The 23,507-nt window shown below is 35.3% G+C and overlaps 1 protein-coding gene across 1 annotated transcript in view; it reads right to left on the bottom strand.

Annotated features, from left to right (window-relative positions):
* LOC140164934 (short transient receptor potential channel 7-like) overlaps nt 1-23,507 on the bottom strand; it is a 107,411-nt gene that overhangs the window by 33,515 nt on the left and 50,389 nt on the right. The window contains exons 2-4 of the mRNA XM_072188332.1: nt 5,438-5,663; nt 1,848-1,966; nt 1,294-1,407 (exon numbers count right to left, since the gene is read on the bottom strand). Of these exons, the coding sequence (XP_072044433.1) occupies nt 1,294-1,407; nt 1,848-1,966; nt 5,438-5,642 (438 nt within the window). The 5' untranslated portion in view covers nt 5,643-5,663. The remainder of the gene's footprint in view (nt 1-1,293; nt 1,408-1,847; nt 1,967-5,437; nt 5,664-23,507) is intronic.

Here is a 23,507-nt window from a genome sequence, read left to right as displayed (position 1 = left end):
CACAAATATCCACCGCGCACACAATTTGCTTGCAGAACCTGCGTGCAGACTACCAATCTGTACGCAAATTACGTGCAGACTACACTTGTGTGCGGACTGTAGGACTGCATGCAAATTGCACGCATCTTGCATGCAGCACGCATATTGCTGCATGCATGCAGGATTTCCAGATCACAAAGTTAGAATGCTGCACGCATACAGGGTTTCCAGAAGCAGTAAAGGTAAAATGCTGCATGCATGCAGGATTTTCAATGACTAATTCACCTTTACACAACTGACATCAAGTCACAATTTGGCAATGATCTAGAAGTGAAAATATTTAAATGTTTACAATGAATAAATAAGTTAGCCTTCGGACCAAAATTTTCTAAGTATTTAACCTTCAGACCAAGATTTTTGGCAGACAAAGAGGGGGGCAAGCAATTTTGGCAGGCCAACAGGGAGGGGCAAGCATTTTTTGGCAGGTCTAGAGCGGAGGGCAAGCAAATTCTTGTTTCGATAGTTGGCATTTCAACTTTGGGCCAATGTTGGAATGCCATTCCTGTTTTGATAGTTGGCATTGAAACACTGGGCCAATGTTGGAATGCCATTCCTGTTTCGATAGTTGGCATTGCAACATTAGGCCGATGTTGGAATTTCATTCCTGTTTCGAAAGTTGATATTTTTGCATTTTCTTTTCAAATTTTCAGAGATCACATTCACAAAATCTAGTAAAACACGATTTTTAACACTAAAATTGTTAATATTGTACCGATTTTCTTCAATTTTTATGCAAAGTTGGGACTATAGTCGTGATAAACTTTTACCGGAAACCGCTTCACAGGCGGATTTAGTGGTATGAACCCTAAAAACAACAAACTCGGTCAAAAGGTCAATTTGGACACAACTGCGCATGCTCTATGCCACAGGAATCCTGTTGCAAAATCCGTCACTTTTTTTCCATGTAGTTTTCTCAGTCGTCAATCCAGACGATTGACGACTGAGGGCAGCAGTCTAATTGCCACATTTGTCTATGACCTGACCTATGACCTCTTGAAATTCATGAATGCGCATACAATGTTTGTTTTACTGATTTTTTTTTTTTTTTGCCATTCTGGTCAAAAATTGTCCATTTTTCATATTTTTTAGCATTTTTTTTGTGTTACACTATTAATGATATACAAGGCTTCTTTAATCTAAGTTATAATTCAAAGTTAAAGTTGTTTCCATGGTAACGGCCATTGACTTATTAAGTAAATTATTAAAATTAAGTAAAGATTTTCTGAAAACAGCGAACTTTTTAGCGTTCTTTACCTGTACCAATGTGAAATCATTACGCTGTGCCGCCAGTATGATGGGAGTAACATCCGGATGAAATTCTTGGTCCTCACCGTGACATTCCAATATAGCAATACGACTTTCGTGCGTCTAGAAAATAAGATTATATAAATGCGTTGATAATAAGGTGACACTGACCAAGTTCAACAATTGGTTGGACACTTTTTTTTTCATTATCATTGGGGCACAGACAAAAAAAGTTAAAGCTGCATCATATAATACATAGAGATAGTATGTCTTCGAACTTCCAAAAAATGGCTTTATTGGGATGATGTGCGGTATTTTACACTATTTTTACCTATTATCAGGATGAAAAGGGCTTTGTCTTTACAATGTGCGCGCGTAGCGGGTAAAAATTTGGTATTTTACACTATTTTGGTCCATGATCTGGCTGAATGCTTTTCCTTTGCCTTCCTGATTTTCTCTATCATTGTTTATCAGAGGGGCACTTTTTTCTTTCATTTTTTGTTAGGGGGGCCTGCCCCCGGCTACGCTACTGCTGGTGATAAATATACAAAACGGAGCCTTACCGGTAAGTTTTGAGCATATTCACAAATGACCTTTACAGTTGCCACAAAACCAACATCGACGGATTTCAGCAAAGCATCGGAGACTTGGATGTCATGTTTCAAAAGCTGTTGAACTAATACTGCGTGAGGAATGAACGAAAAAAAATAAATAAAGCGATAAAAAAGAAAGAAAGAATCCACTACACACAGTTTAAGGAAGGTGACCTGATATATTTGGAAAATCAAAATCTTTTTAAACTTACGTATAACATAAATTATCATCCCTTTCAATCACTCATGCAAAAAAGAACATGTAAATGTTTTTTGTAAATGTGACTAACTCCTAATGGAATTACCAACATTTATACAGCATGATATTGGTAGTCTACAGTGTTTTTATTAATGATAATCATCATGATCATATAATATATTGATAGTGAAAGGCCCTATTTTTCTCATAAACATATTGAAATTAGAAGTTCCAACTCATTGTATTTCCGAAGATATCATCAAAAAACTGCCTAATTAGTCTCAAAAGTGGTATACCATATTTGAGACTAAGTTGGCAGTTTTTTGATGATTTCTTCGGAAATATACCAATTTGGAATGCCAAATTTCAATATGTTTAATATGAGAAAAATATGTGCTTTCATCTGATACCAAAATCAGCATTTTGATGAGGTAAAGTGGGGGATGAGATTGTCAATCAGGTTACCCACCTTTAAGATGAAGAAATGACATTGGGCTCATCATCTTGCAAGATCAGGCCCGTAACCAGGATTTATTGGGGGGGGCTGATTTTGAAAAAGTGGACTTTTTCAAAATTTGGACCTTTTTGGACTAGGGGGACGGATTTTGAAAAGGTGGGCTTTTTTTCTTCAAAATTTGGACCTGCGGCCAAAATGACATAAAAAAGAAATCCATTTTTTTTGGCTCGCTACGCTCGCAAATGAGACTTTTTGGGGCTTTAGGGTCATTGGGTGAGAACATGACCCTTTTTTTTTTAAATGGAACCTTTGCATAAGAGCCGAAACAGCGCCGCAGAAACCTCGAACATGTAATTCCTAGTTCTAAATGGCCGGGCTTCAAATTTCTTTGTTTTGTTTTTCAAAATAAGTAACAAAATCAGTGATTAATGAAAGTTGCTGTTGTTCCCTCTTTCGGGTTGCCAAAAATATTTACCACACCCCACCCTTTGCACATGCTAAATTGTTTAGCAATAGCATGTAAAATCGTAGATCTCATATTGATTAATATTTGAATACACTTATGATTGGCTGTTTGGGATTTCTGGTCATGTGATTTCTTGATTTAAGTCTACCGCGATACATCTTGGATGTCTAAGATTGCATCTGATTATCTTAGGCATCTTTTGAAGCTATCCGCTGTCTATAATAATCACAGGTGGCGAAAACGGGGGGGGCCCCATTTTTACAAGTGGGTATACCCCCCCAAAAATAATTTGGGTACATCTTCCTTGTTAGCACAAAAACACCGTGTTTCGGGCACATTACAATTGCGACATTTGCGTGCTGACCTTCAAGAATAGCAAAATACCTTCATTTAAAAAAAAAATGAACAAATTGCTTTGCCAACACTGAAAAATGCATAATACTGAGTGATACGATGCATAACAACGCATGACAAAAGCAAACATAATAATACATACAATATTATACAAACTTTCTCAGAACAGTCGACTGAACAATAGTCATCGAGTCAAGAAGCCTTGAAAATACCATTCAGTTTAAACCATTGTAGAATGTAACATTTTAATAATCAGAGTACAGTAATTTAAGGTTCAGGAAGTCCTCTGCATTGTTAATAATTTGCTATACAAAGTTACAAACTAGTCAATACAGGGAGTCCCATAAAAAAATTACCGGGCGAATGAATTTGGACGTAAGTCGAGAAATAAACATCAAAATCCCAAAATCTAAACATCAACGTGTAGCCAATCTTATTCTGCATCGTATACGCCAATATTACTGGAATCGGTTGCCTGATAACGAAGAAATGAGCGATTACATAACGCATGCATCAATTCACTTCATTCCAAGAAAGAAAGATCATTCAACTCAATGCACACTACTTGACTGTCAATATTTTGTTCAGTGAACTCCTTTTCATTTTTTTAAAACAATCTGTTTCTTGTAAAACATTTATTAGGTTTTGTTCAAATTTGAAAACCTACACGATATTGAAAATGAAAGCTTGCATGTAAGATGATGCTCGGTACTTGTAAATATCTTTTTGCGTTAATGTTGATATAAATATTGCATACAGAACTATTGCATAAAGAATTCCAGCTGGCTTAAAAAAATTCTCACACACATTAATGTTTTTGGAATATTTCCAAGAAATTGTAATGCAAAGTTTAAATCTTTAAAACTTCAATATTAATGTTGCATGCTAACAAAAATCACACGTAAAGCTGTAAGCACTTGATCATTGTCATTCCTGGCTCAAATGTTCTTCGGAAAGTTAAAATATAACATAATTTGCACAGCCTAGGAATTAAAGATGGAAAGCTTCCAATTATAGAAATCAAGGTTTTCTCGGACAAACCGTTATTCATCTTCAGTGAAAGCATGAATAACATAACATCGTTGGATTATAATGTGGACTAAATTTAATGAGATACGCAAACTTTAGGAAGCGGTGAGCGAGTATGAAAAGGCCCTTTTGATCAAACTTGGAATGAACTGCAGTAATGCACGCATTATGCAATCGTTAATTTTTTCGCAACCAGTCAACTGAATCAAATAAAATTTTCGTATGTGATGCACAATAAAATAGGCTATGCGTTACATTTTAAATGTTTGGAATCTGATGTATATTTCTCGACTTACGTTTAATTTTATTCACTCGGTAATTTTTTCTGGGACAGCCTGTATACAATGCATTGTAACCCAACTCATAATATAAGAATAATAATTCATTTGGACAGACATAGTTCAAGTTTATATTGTACTCTTTAACAACGGGATTGAAGAAGAAGAAGAAGAAGATTAATAAGTTAATTATTATTGTAATTTAAGCAAAAATAGGCTTATATATAAGCTAAAAGTGATTTAGATCCCGCTAAAATTAAGCTAATGTGATATAGGGCTAGGACAATATCCTGCATGCATAAAATTAAAATTAAATATATCAAACAATGCGAAATCTTGTATTTTAGTCATATTGTAGTTAAGGTGGTACTACACCACTTGATGAATGACTATTTTTAAATTTTTCTCAAAAAATAAAAACACACTGGTAACAAAAGTTATGTATATTATAGGGGCACGGAATCCAATTATTACACTGGAGTTTCAGTGACTCAAGACAAGCTGTACGTTTGACAAGAAAAGAGGTACCGATAGAATGTATCTAATTTCTAATATGAACCACTTTTCTTGAATCACTGAAATTTCGGTAAAGTAATTAGATTCCTTGCCCCTATAATATACATAACTTTTGTTACCTGTGTGTAGTTATTTTTTTAGAAAAATGCAAAATTAGTCACAAAATTTATTAGTGGGTGTAGTACCACCTTATACAGTCCTTTCCTGCATAAAATTAAAACAAATTACATCAAACAAACAAACAAACAAACCAAAATCTACCTGAGTATCCTTCTTTGATGGCAAGTTTCAGCACGGTATCTCCGTTAGCGTTTTCACATTCCAAGTCAATTTCAAGTTCATCTTTTCGATTCAGTAGGTCCATAAATACACTGATATTCCCGTCTTGTGCTGATTTAAACAACTGCTCTTGGGTCGTAAGTGATTCCTCCTCGCCGATTTGTACTTCATCCGATGCTGAAGTCATTTTAGAAAGGCTGGTGTTACGCTAGAAAAAGTTATCAAATGACCAACAGGTCTATCAACGCAATTTATCTCCCATTAGTTATCATCTAAATTAAAGGCTCGTGCATGCATGATTTCAACTCCTTATTTATACAAAACACATAATATCAAATGCCATAAACTTGGCGTGAGTGGTTATTTGGCCAGGCTATATACATATCGAATTAGTCTCTCAGCTCACTGGTTTCGTCCATGCATACCGGTAATTCCCATAATAATCAGTGTTGCCAAAACTTTTCAGCGTCAAGGCGCGGCGCATTGACTCGCCAGGCCGCGGTAAAGGATTCTCAAGTAGCCCAATTTTTTAAGCTTCCAAAAAGGAAAGGAAAATACATCAAATTAGTGCCGCGGCCTGAGACTGGCAAAAGTAGCCCAATTTTAGACAAGTAGCGATGCTTTTTTGAGTAGCGGCAAGTGATCGCCAAGTAGCCCAATTGTGCGCCTAAGGCGCGGCGTTGGTATCACTGATAATAATAAAGAAAACGGGGTGCAAAACAGTTAGGGCGAGTTTCCCGACAGGAGTCTTATTAAGCCGTAGTCTTAAGGTGGCCTTGAGGCTACTAAGCCTATCCCGCTCTCGAAGCCCGAGTCTTAACTCTAGCCGGATTTCTTCAACGCAAATTCATCCAAGTCTTAGTGGCCTTGCAGGCTTAACGCTTGACAACCTCGTCCCTTTCAACCAGCGACTTAATTGTATAGGCTGTCGGAGGTAGATGTACATAAGCTGTGGTCCTCACGGTTTACCGTACTAACAAGGTTGCCGTCTCATTATCGCAATGTTCCCGACGCAAAGACTAGCCTGGACCCGCGGTCTTGTGCTTGGGCTTATACCGTACACAACTTGATGCAAGAATATTGTGTCTGTTTTTGTGTCTTTTATGTATTATATTGACTTTTTATGAGTCGAACGTGTATGAATGATACGTCTATGCTTTATACTCGTGATTTTTTCTTTGCATCCCAAAAAGGGTAAAACTGTAAGGAATCTGTGATTCCCCTAAAAAGGAAAGCAACCAACGTGCTATCTACTGCTGATATCAGTAGTCTTCTCAGATCTCACATGAAGTTATCTGGTGGTACAATATTTATAATTATTTAAGTAGAAGATATATATTATGTGCATCTTATCCATAAATTCAGTTTTAATACTGCATGCATTATTGTTTCGTTTCAAATATTTACTATATCTTTACCAATTTTGTCCTTCTTCTATTGTATTAAATTGATGTCCAACCTGGTATAATATAGGCACTCCAAAATAATATTGTAATAGGCCTACTTATGAAAAGTACGAGTATCAAACTATGAAGGCTTGGATAGGGACAGGTGGTATCATATAGGTCTTCATATTGATGATGATGATGATGATGATGATGATGATGATGATGATGATGATGATGATGATGATGATGATGATGATGATGAAAGAATTTAAAAAAAATTATATTCGTTGTTAAAAAATCATCATTCAAAATGAGTAGGTCTTATGATAGCAACGTCAGCTACTTAAAAAATTCAACTAACTCAAATGAACACTAAAATAAAATGCTGAAATGTTCAACTAAATCGAACAATTACTTACCCACAGTGGCGTAACTAGATATTTTCATTTGGGGGTGGGGTGGGGGAAAGCGGGGGCAAACATAATAAATGAGGGGCAGGCATCGTTCATGCTGTTAGGGTTTGTAAGGGGTGGAGTGGGTCTGAGGAGTTATGGGATCTGCTTGGAATGTGTCCCCGGAACATTGGCGTCGATTTCTTTTTGACTTGGGGGGGGGGGGTTGGATTGAAAAAAAAATGGTACAAATGCCATATTTAAGCTATTAAAGCTGGTGATATATAGGCCAATGGTACAAAAGTGGGATAAATGCAATTTATTTAACCTTAAAAATTGAGTTTTTAAGGTTAAAATGACCAAATATGAGGTTAATTAATAACTCTCAGAAGTAGGCCTAATTTACCTTTACCCCCCCCCCCTAGTTACGCGACTGCTTACTCATGTTAATTGAAAGACCGTTAAAAATATGAAAGATAAACTTTGCGTTACAATTTAAATAATTTGTAAATTGAAATAGACCAAGGCTTACGACCTAAGACCTGCTCTGAGGCAGGGCCAAGAAAAGCCGCTGTAAGCCTGGCCTAACAAGCTTGCGTAGACTACGGCTACAGAAGACTGATTTCGAGAAATGCAAATTTTACCGAAGCCTGGGGCTAATCCTACAAGCCTGGCCCACAGGCTAACGAAGCCTCGAGGCTATGGTAGCCGTGCTTCGGGGAACGTGTTTTCAGTTAAGCCTGGTCTTACGACCTCTTAAGCCTTGAGGCTAGACAAGCCAACTGCTAAGCCACCCGTCGAGAAATTCGCCCTTACTGTTTTCGTTGTTTCCGCACAATTACCTGCAACTCCGTACAAAAATCAAGACTTGCTCTGCACTGGATAATCATAATGCATACATGGATGACTTTACGCAATGGTGTACTGAATTATTGATTCCATATAATCCTGTTTTATAATCATAGAAGATGGAAATAGATGTATACAATGTGTTCAAGGCCCATCGAGACTGATAAGAACATTCCAAAATTAAATTGTTTATTATATGATACATTTATTGATCGTTTATATAGTCTTTTGTATTTCTTTCGACAGACATGGTGTTACTGTCTATGATTTATTCAAATTTTCTCAATATAAAAGATGCCTGATTTTATGATTTTATTTAACACCAAAAAGCCAAAAACGAACAAAAACAACACAAGACAACAACAAACAAACAAACAACAGATCAACGCCACAACGCACAAATGCGAAGACATGTGGACAAACTTCCCATGTTATTTTCATCAGGTGCAGAATGAGCTATGAGGGAAATTAAAAATAAAAATTCCTTTAAAAAAGGAATGGGGCGCCCAATGTGAGCTGGACGGGATATGATGATCAAATACGAGAGAAATGCTTCATGGAATGAAGCTTTCGTGTCAATTTGCGATTATGTGGGGTGGGAGTTCTGTTTTGGGGGCCTATTGTAGTGAGGATATTGCTTTGGATATTGAATATTGTTGAATTTTGTTATGCAGGGCCTAGGGTATATGATGGATAGTATAGAAGATACAAATAAGTAAGCTCCCCCCCCCCCAGTCATCTATACATTCATTCTTGTCACACGTCGAATTTCGACAAAGTCATGTAAACGTATTTTTCGTTTTTCACCCGACCTCCGTCCACAAACAATCCTGAAATGTTGAGAATTAAAAAAAAACCCGAGGAATTGCACAGTGACCTCAATTTTCATTAAGTTCAAGCTCAGCACGGAATTAGCCTAGCACAAATCTTCTATTGAAGGATTATACAGCTTTATTCCATAAGCTGCTTAATTCCACAATGGAGTCTTTACACTAGTCTAACTCTTGAATATCTTACATCAATGATACACCAAAGTTTTCTTAAAATCTTTGCCCAATTTACTTTTACCTAAAATTCAGCTATCTTATATTCTGAGTTTCATTCTTATGTAACCGGCACTAGAATGGTTGGTTTTAATAATAAGTGTAGGGTTTGAAATGTTAGGATTTAAGGTTACCATTCTTTACCATGTTTATTATTTTGTTTATTTTGATTGTGTCATTCTTAATTAATGTAGGTTTTTGGTTTCATATCAAATTATATTTCTATCTGTTGTGTAATTAATCGATCATAATCATCATCAAGAAAACTTATTTTCCATCACATCATTATTGTCTTTTGAAATTATTTTAATAGATCATGGTTTATCTTTAATTTGAAAAGGTCATTTACCTCATTGATGTAGGCATCCTTTGATTCTCAAGTTTATGAGTTCTTCAAATGTTTATGTCTTCATTGTTTATTGCCTTCCTTTGTTTGAGGTTTTATGTTAAGTACACTTAAGTTATTTCAAGTGATTCTTTTCATATGAGTGTGTATTGTTCCCAATAAGTTAAGTGCGGTGGAATTTATTGCCTCTTATCCAATTAATTTGTTTCTTGGAACACACTAGCTTGAGATGGTAGGTGATCTACAGTTATGAATTATTCATGAGAAAGTTTTATCTCTTTAACGGGTTGTGTAATATTGTTAAGATTTGTCATTAAGTAAATGGAGGTAAATGCTTAGTTAAGGTTATTATTTATGCTATTGCAGAGATGGTACTTTAGTTTGTTTTCAAGTGTTTTCCCATATGAACTTGTTTCTTAGATTATTTTCACTTTTGTTTTTAATGCCAGTGTTGCCTCTTTTATTATATTTTCAACATGCAATAGTATTTGAATTTCTGATCTTAAAGTGTGCCTTGATAAGTTATTGGTCTTGTTGCTCATGGAGCGAGTGAACATCCCGGAGAGGGGGTTCTCCCTGGTTGAAGGTATACGGGGATGTGCCAGGGTTTTAGGGTACCTTTTCAGCAATTTTGGTATATATATCGATGAGTGGGTTTTCAGTGGAGACCAATGCGCCCAATTGGGCGTATTTGGACAAAAGTGCCGAATTAGGGCAAATTTGGGTGCTTTTTGTTAAAAATTGGTATACTGATGGTTGGCAAAAACAGCAAAAAGTAGGTAGGTCTATAGAGAAAGTCAGCATCCGAAAGTCTGCGTGGCACATCCCCGTAAATATTTTTCGAAGACCCCCACCCCCGGGGCGAACATACCCTCATTAGGGGTTTGATGGGTTTTCCTTCTCTTCTTCTCTCACCCTCTGGGATCATGATGACTCGACACACTCAACACGACTACTTCTTTTTATTGTTATCTATTTAGAATAATGTATTTCTTTATGTGCAATATTGAAAATACAATTTTTGGTATTGAGTAAGATTTAATTTTTCTCTAAAGATGTCCTTTTCAGAGGGCTGAGCTTTCGGAGTGCCATCTTCAGAGCCCTTTAGAGCTCTGAAGATGGCACTCGATAGAGTTCCGAAAGCTCAGCCCTCTGAAAAGGACGCCTCTATAGGGAAAGATTAAATCTTACTCATGTTTACCGACCTAAAGTACCAAGTATTTTCAAATCGTAATTTTTGGTATTGTTAGAATTAATATTATCACCAGTTTTATACTTTCAATAAATTGGGTCAGACTGTTCCACAAACATTTGATTTTTATCACAATCACAAAATAATTGCACTCCTCAGAGTTTTATAATGTGGCGGAATCAATTCTATAGAATACAAATTTTATGAAGTTGGTACAATTAACCTAACCTATGGCCAACAAGTAATGTAATTTCAATTAATTTTATCTTTGGTCAAATTTAAACAAAAACTTGAATAAAATTTTTTTTTTTAATTAGTCTCCATTTTTGCTTTGTTGTTTGAAGCTTGCAAAGTTGAATAAAGTATTTGAAGACAAAAAAATACAAAAATAAAAATACAAAAATATTGGAAGAAATCCAGACATCCTTGGATTTTCTGCTTCAATGAAAATCATTCAACACACAAATAGTACAGCTGCCAAGCTGAAGTATTGTGCACATTTTAGTAGAAGCATGAGAATGTCCACACATACAGTACAAGGTCCAGTGTTGATTTTAAGACGTGGAGCCATTTTGGATATGACCCCTGATGACCACTAGAGGTCATGAAAGGTCGTACCCCTGTACAACCAAAAAAAAGTGACATTTTACTTTCAAATGTGTTTTTTGTACACGATAACTCCATAACGGTAGGTCGCAGATAGCTCAAACTATACATTGTTTTAATCCTTGTGATCGGACTTAGATCGGAGCATTTTCATTTTTTTACCCCTGTATGATTTTTCTTGACCTCTAGCGGTCACCAGGGTCAAATCCAAAATGGCTACACGTCTTGAAATCAATATTGGACCTTGTACTTCATGTGTGGAAATTCTCCTACTTCTACTAAAAAGTGCACAATAGAGGGCTCCCTATAGATTTGAGAGCTTAGCAGCTGTACTAAAGATTTTGGTTTTATATTTTAAATGAATTGTCACACTATTTAATGATGCATTTTAAAAATAGAATAAAATGGTTATAAAGAATAACTGAAGGCTATATTTTCTTGAATAATTTTACCTTTCAATATAAAATAGGACTTTTGGGACACCATGTATGTTTCAATAGAAAATATAGAAGGTCTTTTGGGATACCATGTATATAGTGACTTCCCATCACATAATTAATTGACATTATTATTTGGTATGCAAATAATTGTATTTACAATATATGATCTCCCCTTGGCCAATCCTTGTGAAAGATCTGACGGTTGAAAATAGCAACGAGACTTTTGGAACACCCTGCACAGCGACGACGCCTGGGAAATAATTATTTTGTACAGGCAAGGAAACTAAATCAATACCCGGGATCAATACACGTGTAACTGCTATGCACGATTTGATATTCAGACGATAAATCTTAGGATACTGGGATAGAAAATGATAAATATCTCCCGTAATTTTTTGTTTCTAAAGAAGCCAATTTTAAGGCTTGCACTTGAATATATGTGTTGAAAAATTCTGATTTTATATGTGCAGAACAAAAAAAATTGACAGCTGCCCTCATTGGTAAATACTCGAGTCACGGAAGATAGTCCGAGGGCTTAGAGCCAGAACTAGCTATGTCCACAATTACATGTTACTCATTTCGGCAACAAATGGACGGTTAATTCTGCGCTCTATAATATAATGTAAGTGATTTTGGGGTGTGCACTGTACATGGTCACTTAACTTGCGTCTAACTAACCATGCTAATGTTTTTAAAGTGACAATGCATATACCCCAAAGTCACTTGCATTTATTATGGAGGGCAGAATTAACCATCCATTTGTTGCCGAAATGAGTAACATTTGTGCCCTGTATGTATAGTGAGTTCCCATCACATAATTAGTATAAAATATCCAAACAATATAACAACCAGCACCAATATGGAGTTCTGTATTTATTATTCAAATGGCCCACTGTTATTTATTTTTACTCTTCCAAAAATATCCTTAACGTGATAACTTGATATGTTATTAGATTGCGGTTTTGCCAAATATCGCATGATCCTAACGATTGATTAACATCAAAAAATGGACTCTAGTTTCTAAATACTATGTCTCAAATGTCAAGCTTTTGTGAGGGTGCACTTTATACATTATGATGAGCAATATATTACTATTAGGGATGGTTTCGTGCTTTATGAGATCCGATTCTCTCGGGATGATCCTGCACTTGCAGGTTCTTGTAGAGGTAAAATATCAGCTTACACGAGAACTCTAGCTTCGAATTTATCGGTGAACGATTCCTGGGTAGACTTCTCGAGCAAATATCAGCTAAAATGATTTAAATCTCAATAACATCAAACAAACAAACAAACCGAAATCTACCTGAGTATCCTTCTTTAATAGCAAGTTTCAGCACGGTATCTCCGTTAGCGTGTTGACATTCCAAGTCAATTTCAAGCTCATCTTTTCGATTCAACAGGTCCATAAATACACTGATATTCCCGTTTTGTGCTGCTTTAAAGAACTGCTCTTGGATCGTAAGTGACTCCTCCTCGCCGATTTGTATTTCATCCGATGCTGAAGCCATTTATAGAAATGCTGATTTTGACTGACCTATTTTACGCTGAGAAAAGAGTCAGGCCTTTGTAATATATCTCTATTTTGTGAATCTTTTAATGTGAGCGGCCTTTTGCACAGGCCAGCAGGGCTGTAATACATGTGTATCAGCTGGCTGGAATTCTTCCACAAATCCCATAATAAAAAAGAAAACGTGGTGCACAACAATGACTGTTTTCGTTGTTTTCTCACAATTAATACCTATAATACCACTCGGTACAAAGATATGAATTTATGCATATATGACTTCTCGCAAATTATGTCTGCTGAATTCCATATTCTGTATACATACTAGGTGTATGTCCATTGTCCAAGTGTGCTGATAATTCCTTGACCATTCCAAATTAAATTGTTTATATAATTATCATGATTAGGGCCTATTGTTATATGAGTCCTTGTATTTTTGTATAATTTCACATGAATTAAGGCGCTATTAGTATTAAAACTGACCTGAATAGCAACAATAACACAAAAGAGAATAAGTCGACGTGAAAGAGTGATTTTTGCGATAAGAGCACAGAATATTACAATGTAGCGCGAATGTGCTGAGTAGTAGGTAAATAGCAATAATACGAGCACAAGTCAATGTCAAAGCGTGATTCTTTCTACAAGAACATACTACATTGTAGCGCAAAAGTGCCGTGGTTTAGATAGAAAACAAAGCATGACTTTTGAGATAAGAGCACAAAATAACAACGTAGTGCGAATGCTGATTACTTTTGTAGTTAGGTAAATAGCAATAATAGCATAGAGAAGCACAAATGAACGTGAAAACGTAATTTTTGTGCGATAAGAATACACGTACTGACGATGATTATAATGAAATAGCTTTTTCTTCGTTTTACCTCATTTGTTTAGCTCGAAATTAAAAGGGGACAATGTGATCACTCATTGTGGAAAACAGATAAGAATCTATTCGTTATGCAAATCGTATATTATTGCTTTAATATAAATCATACATCCAACCAACCTGAATTAGTCACCTGAGTGATGACGTGTAAAGATATCCAAACATGGCATAGGCATACAGTACGACAGCAACTTCGTGACCTCTTTTGTTCGACAGAAAATTTATACGGGTTGGTGAACACGGGTTACGTAACACAATGTTGAAATTTTAGCCGGCAAACGCTTTTTATCAAAATAGCTCCAGAAATGGAAGACACGGGTCGTATATTGCATCATTCATGTACCCTGACCACAGATAAGACATCAAACATTTGTGTAAAACAACAAATAACGTGTAAAAGTTGAATTAAATGGGAAAAAAAGAAGCTTGAACATGTCCAAAGTATGAGAAAAATTGCATGTCACGAACACAAAAATGTTCATATCATCAAGCAAGAAAAAGCGCCGGAATCAAAAATGGGTGTCATGTTATAGAATAACTTAAGTTAGCTTGCCTGAAAATTTCGTGAATTTTGGTTGGGGTATATTCGTAGTCGTATATTGAACATGTTGAAATGTTTATCTTTGTGCGTGGCTACTGTCACGCCATATATTGTACGGGCGATGTTTTTCCTGCAAAGAAACTTTCATTGTCAATAGTCCATTGTTGGTTATTTAACTTGAAAATAATACTCCCAACGTTCAAACAATTTTAAAAGTCAGCATAAAGGTTTGTGTTACATTATTTGGACGGTATTAATTCATTCCAGAAATAGAATGTACGAGTGAGGCACTGAGTGGGAATAACATTGCTATTATTGTCACCGAAATTAATCATATCTCTGGTATGGCTTAGTGGTAAATACATTTATTTGGAAGTTCGATCTTGGTTCGAACCCCGCAAGCACCTCTCTTTGATTTTTGATTTGATTTTAACTCCTAGTTTTCATATTTTTATTCAAGCCATAATATACGATTTCGGGCAAATTTGAAGTTTTGTTATTCCAAAAATTACAACAATATTTATAATATTAGTAAATAACTGTCAGGAAGGTTTTCACGTTACATTTGAAGCAGAAGTAGCGAGATAAAAATGATATCTTGACCGCTTAACTGTGGTGTTCTATGGGGATTTGTCTAGACGACGAACTTGGCTGATTAGGTGTAATCCGAGGTGTAAGTTGAACATTGTGTAAAAATTACAAATATGCCAAAATATTAGTTTTGAAATTCGTGCATCTCATGATTTGATATGTATGCATAAAAGCTCATAAAATATGTTGCCGATATGGGAGGGGTCTAGTCCTATTAAAAAATCGTGAAAATCTGTGTTGACGTTCCTTTATTTGATAGGCCTAGGCCTATATATATTCTTGAACTTTTAAAAATTACTTAAGTTTGACATGCTTTATTTGATTATATTATATTGAAAGCTACTGAACTGAAGATATAACACGAACAAGAAATAAATCATGAAAAAAGTGGGCCTTCAAGTCGACATTCATTAGGCCTATATTATTAAAGACAAAAGGGAGAGGAAAAAAGAAAAGAAAAACGAACTGAAAAATTCCACATCATCGATAAGATAACATGGGAATCGAACTCTCAACCTTTGGCACTGCATACCTTCGCTCTGTCCACTAAGCCATCGCAACTTGTTCGGGCAAAGGGTATTCTTTTGCTATCTTATTTCTCGTTCAACGTGTTTAAGGTCTCACTCAACAACAATCTTTTCAAAACTGCTTGTACTTCAGTTAAATGAGATGATACTACCTTCTTTGACGACTTCAATATTTTGTTACACAATAGAGTATTTTGCATTTATAAAATATATAACAATAGACGTTTTTAATTGCTATATTAATCAATATAACATGTATAATGGACAGCGCCGGCTGGGATCCATTTCGTGAAGCATCGTGACACTTGCAACGTGCGCTTCCGGCACGATGACTCAAATAACGCAACTTTTCAACCTACGACTAGGTTGTTCCACCGCTCATTTTCGCTGAAATTTTAATACAAGCTGTGGTTAATTAATATTTATCACAACAGAAAAGCATCCACACGATGTGCCTTACAGGGGTGGGAAATATCTTTCTTTAGCAAACTATATTAGTTTGAGACGCTAAAACATTTTTTTTTATCTTTCCACAGTATACACCAGGTACACCGTGCTTTTATTTTATCAGCAGGTTACATACAACGTAGCATGAATAATATAATCATAGAAAACATTATGATATGTGATATGTATAAACAACAATGCATTTGTACTCAATAAACATGATACGGTATACAATTATAATTATTTTACAAAATGGAGTTCCAACGTTTATGCCATTCATTTAACCTTTTGCCAGTACATGACATGCTTTTTTCTACCTTAGCAGTCTTCTTAAGCCTCCTAATAAAATAAGAAATATTTAGAGAACCTTGTTTATACTTCACATCATAAATGAATTTTTTCCCATGAAGAACAAGGAAGTTGAATTTGGACACATCTGGGTCAAGAATACCTAACAAAACACTCTTCATGTCCAGGTAAACCTGTTTTTTATGATTTGATTTTGAACATCATTCCAGAAATTTCTTACAACATTACATTCCCAAAAGAGATGCTGTATAGTCTCAACTTCATGTTTACAAAAATAACACAAATTGGAATCAACATAACCAAATTTAAACATATTATTATTGGTACCAAGGTACCTATGAAGAATTTTAAATTGAAAATATCTAAGTTGGGTCGATCGGGAGGAGGACAATGGAATTTGATAAATATCACACCAATTCAAATCAATATTATCAAAGATATACGACCATTTCTCCTCAGCGATTGGTGGTTTGAAGAGCTTACTAATACAGATATCACAAATGGTTTTACACACTTTAACAGTCTTCGTAATTCTGGCTAGCATCTCCTCCTGAGATGAATTAATATTATCATTGTCCTCCCCCCTCTTGACACTTCTTTTCCATTTATTTGGAATGGCATAAATAAGTGAATAGTAGTCCAAAAAGTTACACTTCAAATTAAACTTATCTTTTAAACGTGACAAGGCTAAAAATTCCCCATCATCATCTAAAATATCTTCCAAAAACTTGATCCCTTTACTGCACCATACATGCCTATAAATAGTGCTACCATTGATAATAATAGAAGAATTATTCCAGAGAATTTGATGTCTAAAATTATATGCAGGAGGATCATAAGTCGTAAAACACCATGCATTTACAATATCTTTAATAAAATTACTTTTAATACGATTAATACATCTAGCAGAAGGTTTTACATTACACTCCCAAATGAGATTACCACCTAAATTCTGTAAATGGTGTCTATAAAAATACTTCCAACTACTATCATTCGTATCCAGAAGACGTTTCACCCAAGCAATTTTGAGACCGTTAATAATGGATGGAACATGAATCATCTTAAGACCGCCTTGCTCGTAGTTCCCAATAATAGTACTTCTTCTAATTTTATCAGGTTTGTTTGACCAAACAAATTTGAAAATAATAGAATTCAATTCCTTAACAAATGCATCAGGCGGATTTGGGAGAACCGAAAAAAGGAAAATAAGCTGTGAGAGAGCAAGAGATTTAAGAATGGTAATTTTGCCAATTGGAGTGAGATCTCTCATAGACCAAATTCTAAGAATCTCTTTGAGTTTTTTTTAATTTGGGCGCAAAGTTTAACTCAAAAGTATTATTTAGATTAGAATCAAAAAGTACTCCTAAAAGTCTAACAGGCTGAATGGTGTATGACAGATCAATATCACTAACATTGGGAGGGTTTCTACGAAAAGAGCCAAGAGCCAAAAGCTCAGATTTATCAAAATTAATTTTAAGACCTGAAAATGATTGAAATTTCTTGAGGATACAAATAATCTGTTTTAATGAATCAACATCCCTAATAAAAATCGTAGTGTCATCAGCATATGCACTTACAAGAATATCCTTATCAACAATTTTAATACCTTTCACAATATTATCATTCCTGATCATACAATTCAGGATTTCACTACAAATAATATATAAGAGAGGGCTAAGCGGGCATCCCTGACGAAGACCGCATAATAATGGAAAAAAGGTGGATCCATGACCATTATTTGTTACACAAGACGAAATATTTGAATAGAAAACTTGGACCCATCTTATAAGATCTTGACCGAAATTAAAAAATTTAAGAGTTTTAAACAGGAAAGACCATTCTAATTTATCAAACGCTTTTTCGAAATCAATTAAAAACATTAGCCCTGGCAAGTTATTATCATTCAGATACTCAATTGTATCAAGAGCAAGCCTAATATTTTCACCAATATAGCGTCCTTTTAGAAAACCTGTTTGATCATTATGAATGATATTGGGAAGAACCTGTTTCAAACGAAGAGCAATAATTTTTGTGATGATTTTGTAGTCTGTGTTTAAAAGAGAAATTGGGCGCCAATTTTTTTAAAAAGATGGGTCTTTGTCTTTCTTAGGTATTAAATTAATAATGCCTCTGCACTGATCAACAGAAAGGTTTCCATTCTGAAAAGAATAATTATAACTTTTAATTAAAATGTCACCTAGATCATTAAAAAACAATTTATAAAACTCAGGGGAAAAACCATCTGTACCAGGTGTTTTGTTATTAGGCATTGTTTTTAAAGCATCAAGACATTCCTTTCTGGTCACCTGACCCTCACATTGTTTTTGCATGTCATCATTCAACTTGGGAATATTATCATTATTATCAAAAGATCATCATAATTAAAATCAGGAGGGTTACATGAACTATAGAGATTCTGATAATATTTCTTTTCTTCATCTAAAATTCCCTTGGGATCTGTAATTGGTTGATTGGAGTCACTGCTATACAATTTAGAGATTGTTTTCTGTCTTTGATTCCTCCTTTCTAAATTAATGAAATATTTTGAATTTCTCTCGCCATGCTCAATCCAGTTTGCTCTTGATCTAATAATTGAACCCTCAGCTTTAATCTTATACATGTCTTCAATCTCAGATTTACACTCATTAATAGTATTTAAAAGATTATCACATGGGTCAGAACTATATTTTTCTTCAAGATTATTGATCTTATTGACCAATCTAGCTTCGAGAGTTTTGCGCTCCCTGGAAAGTTTTGCAGAAAATTTCATTGTCATTGATCTAATATGACATTTTAAATAATCCCAAAGCAAATTCGGATTCAGATCTTTATTATCATCATTTTTGACAATGTCATCAATCCAGCGTTTCACAGAATTGACATAATTTATGTCATGCAAAAGTGAAGTATTAAACTTCCAGAACCCACGTCCTAGCTTTGCTCCAAAGCCAACCTATTTTCCATCCAATTGAAAGAAAAAATGAAAAACCATGCCATATGCCCTCTGACACTAATAGTAAAGACCAGCTGCAGGCGGCTCGGTGAGTGGGCTTTCGCGGTTGGTGGGTTTTGTAGACCAATATCTTAGGGAGACAGTGATCTTTACTGCATAGTTGTCCTACTGCATAGTGGCCATATACTTACTTGTTGGTGACTTATGTAGCTTGCCAATAGTGAAGCTTGCCTTCGGCAAGCTCTGTACCATGTACATGTACTGCTGGGAGTGGTATTAATTTTTTACAGAATGGTCTAAACCAGGCAGGGATTGGCCTATATACATTTTCTTTAAAAAAGACCAGTCACTTGCTTGGGTTTATTTTACTTGGGGATCACTGGATCTTCTAAGGTACTGCGAGGGCTCTGATCAAGAGCTACCCACGTCCACGAGCTGCATTAGATGTTACAATGTTAATATCAACTGATGAGTGGTCATTTTTAAAACCAGTAGAAATACTACAGTTATCAATCTGAGACAATAAATTAAACGATACAAGGAAAAAGTCTAGACGACAATATACAGGAGGATTACTATTAGAGTGCCAAGTATACTTATACACATTAGGATTTTTCCTTCTCCAAATATCAACTAAATCATATGCAGTAATAATATCATTAATATATTTACGTGAATTACAATGTGTTTGCGCCCTTCCCCCTTTTTTATCCATCATAACATCAAGAACACAGTTGAAATCCCCACCCCAAACAATTGACTCACAATCAAAGTCATTCGATCTTTCTATGGATACTTTCAAAGAAAAGAGGATCATCTTTGTTTGGACCATAAACATTAATAACAGTAATCTTTTGGTTATTTAAAGTAATATCCAAAATAATAAATCTACCATCCTCATCATGGTAAGTTTTAACCAAATCAAAATTGCAAGAGTTTTTAAAAAGAATACAAACTCCTCTACTATTGGAGGTGCCATGAGAGAATAAAACATTTGCATTACCCCAATCATCTTTCCATTCCTGCTCAAAATTAAAACTAGAGTGAGTTTCCTGAAGCAAAAATATTTCAGCAGGTCTATTTTTAAGCCAAGAAAAACTTGAACACGTTTGACACGATCCCCAAACCTCTAACATTCATTGAATAAAAACTAACCCCACGTGGATTACTCATTTAAAAAAAATAAAAAATTGTTTGCAAACATCAAAACAAAGGAATAGTGCACATTAAAGGGAAAAAGATTGTATTTCACCAGACCGGCAGAAGAGTCAAACTTGTGAATACCACACCAATACATGCATATATAATTGGTTCATGAAAGGGAACTCTATTGTACAGCATAACATACACGTATTTGACATAATTATAATATTGTTGATATAATATTGAAACATTATCATGTTTATAAGTGTTACCATGTTTATAGATATCATTTAAAGAATTCATATTGTTTATACACACATTTATGCAACCATAATACTTCTGAAAGGCAAATATGCCAAAGTTACTCAAAATAGGCCTTGGCCTATAAACCAGATATGATGGAACAGACTGGTTATACCCGAAAAAAGCGGTAATTTCATGCGATCGATCACTACACTTGCCAATCGGGTCTAAAAAAAAATAATGAAGGATAATTGCTAAAATCGTTTATGTAAATCTGAAAGCACTGAGTCTCGCAACCACGGCCCAGATCAACAACCTCCCACCTGTTATTCATGTAATTTATGCAGAAGACAACGCACCTGTTATCGTGGCTATGATACTCATCACACAAAAGAAAACCACAACTGTGAATCCCTGCGCAGCCCCAGGGACGTTGATCATCACTTCTAAACAAAAGAGACTGAACATGGGAAGAAGCATACCGAAAGGGCACACAGGGATCACAGTTATGCACAATGTACATGCACAGGTGAAAAATTGCGAATACATGATTCATGGTATTACGAGAACGAAAGCAGTAAAAAAGATTAGCTAAAAATGTATCGACCTGATTGACAAAAATAAGCAGACGCTAAAACATGAATTCCGTAAAAAGCTCGCGGGCGAATTCAAGGCCTATAAAATCAAAAATATCACACTAAAAGACACAATTTGATGCTTAATTTTAACACCAGGATTTTTAAAAAAAATGTATATCCAAGCACCAAGTTTTTAACTGACATTACTGAAGAAGAAAAAATTATTGCTTTATATTTGACCGAGAAAATTAATTTCATAGCAAAAGGTGTATCTCTGAATTGTGCTGATTTTAACATGTATCGATCGACTTTTAGCGCGACTAAGCATTTCTAAAGAATCGGTTGTCCAGGTGGCTGACTGTACTGGTACACCTAGAGCATAAAATCACCTTCACCGAGTATCCTAAATGATACGCTTTAAGGCTACATGCTCTTTTTGGTTGAAATTTTTGGCGGGAAATAATCCCGCCAAAACATTAAAGTAATCTTTTCCCACAACTAAATATCATAGTCAGGAAATTAATGATGCATCTGGTAGCTTAGATCATAACTTTCATTGCACTTAGTTGCAATTATCCCCGAAAATTCTTGATTTGTTTTTACAGAGTCTTGAATTGTCGATGTTTTTGATCAAAAAACACCACTCGGTGTATTTTGAAACTCGAGGCATTAACTCTTCTCAAATTAGCCCCAAATCACAATTTATTATATGCATGTGTAGCAAACACCAATGGGAATAATTGGACGTTGTTTGCGGAGCCTAAATTTGGTTTGATTTTATTTCACAATAATTCTAAGGTGAGAATTTTGACCTGACATTTACTTTTTGGATTTCAAATTTAAATTTATTGATATAGATATTTTGAATAAATAAGGAGTACGCTTACCTTTCTGCAACACTTCCCGGTATCATTAAGCATCTGCTGATAACCAACATTTTAGCTGAAAACAGTCCCTTCCTATCATTTTTGAACAAAATATGGTTCAAAAGTCCGTACGCTGCGTGTATAAACTAGCACAGCGAGATAACGAACAGAGCTATTTACGGTGGGGTATCTATTGTAAGCTATTAGGGTAGGCCTATAGTATATCTTCCCGCAAGTGACAAGATGTGTCAAGCAGGGCGGTATATTCAAACGCTATTGTCTGGATCATTGAGTATCGATTGAGCACGTATACATGCAGCACGGATGTGTGTGGTCCTCCCCAGGTTTTGACATAAATTACAAATGACGTCGTGAATGACCCAGCGTTTTCATTTTATTATTACTAAATTAATCGTCGTTTATCACGAGTGCTAAGAGTTGTACCAGTTCAATTCATCAAAATTAATTTGTATTAAATGAAAAACAAACAGACAAGTAGAGTCATATGTCTTTCTATGACCGTATTCCTACCAAAATCAAAATCAAAATGATTTTCAATACACTAGAAACGTGTTGATATGTATATCTTTGAAAATCGCCGAATGTTAACCACAGTCACCGTGGCACAGCATAGGCATCTTTAGCATTCAGTGAAATTGGCAGTGGTTCGAACCCCGGTGAAAATTTTAGTATTTTTATTCTTTTTACTAATGCGCTGTGCCGTTTTACAAACACGCCCCTGAATGAAACTCATGGGCATGTACCCTTAATAAACCGAAACGAATCAATGCGATATTGTTAATCAAATCGCATCACAAAGCCACATCATTGCTCTATTCTTCAGCTATTCAGCAATTCCATGGTGCTTGGATATATCAGGAAAGTTGATATAAATCTTTAAAAAAGGCTCGTGGGTTGTAAGTGACTCCTCCTCGTCCGACTCGTAAAACATGTAGAAGGTAAAACATAAAGGACTATGAATAGGTGCAACAGGATTACCTACGGGATTATCTCAAGGATATAATTCCGTTCTCCCTCCTTCTTTTTCAACTTTCCTGGATATATAAACCTTTACGATAAGCTTCTTGATTTTTATCAGAGAGGATGTAAAGGCCGGCTTACACGATGCAATTTTCCATGCAATTGCCTGTTGCACAGACCTTGGAAAAAGATTGCTCCGTGTATTTTGGATTTGCAAGGAATTAATCCCC

The sequence above is a fragment of the Amphiura filiformis genome, chromosome 11 (genome assembly GCF_039555335.1).
Source record: "Amphiura filiformis chromosome 11, Afil_fr2py, whole genome shotgun sequence".
Taxonomy (NCBI): Eukaryota; Metazoa; Echinodermata; class Ophiuroidea; order Amphilepidida; family Amphiuridae; genus Amphiura; species Amphiura filiformis.
This window is presented reverse-complemented; position numbering and strand designations above follow the sequence as displayed.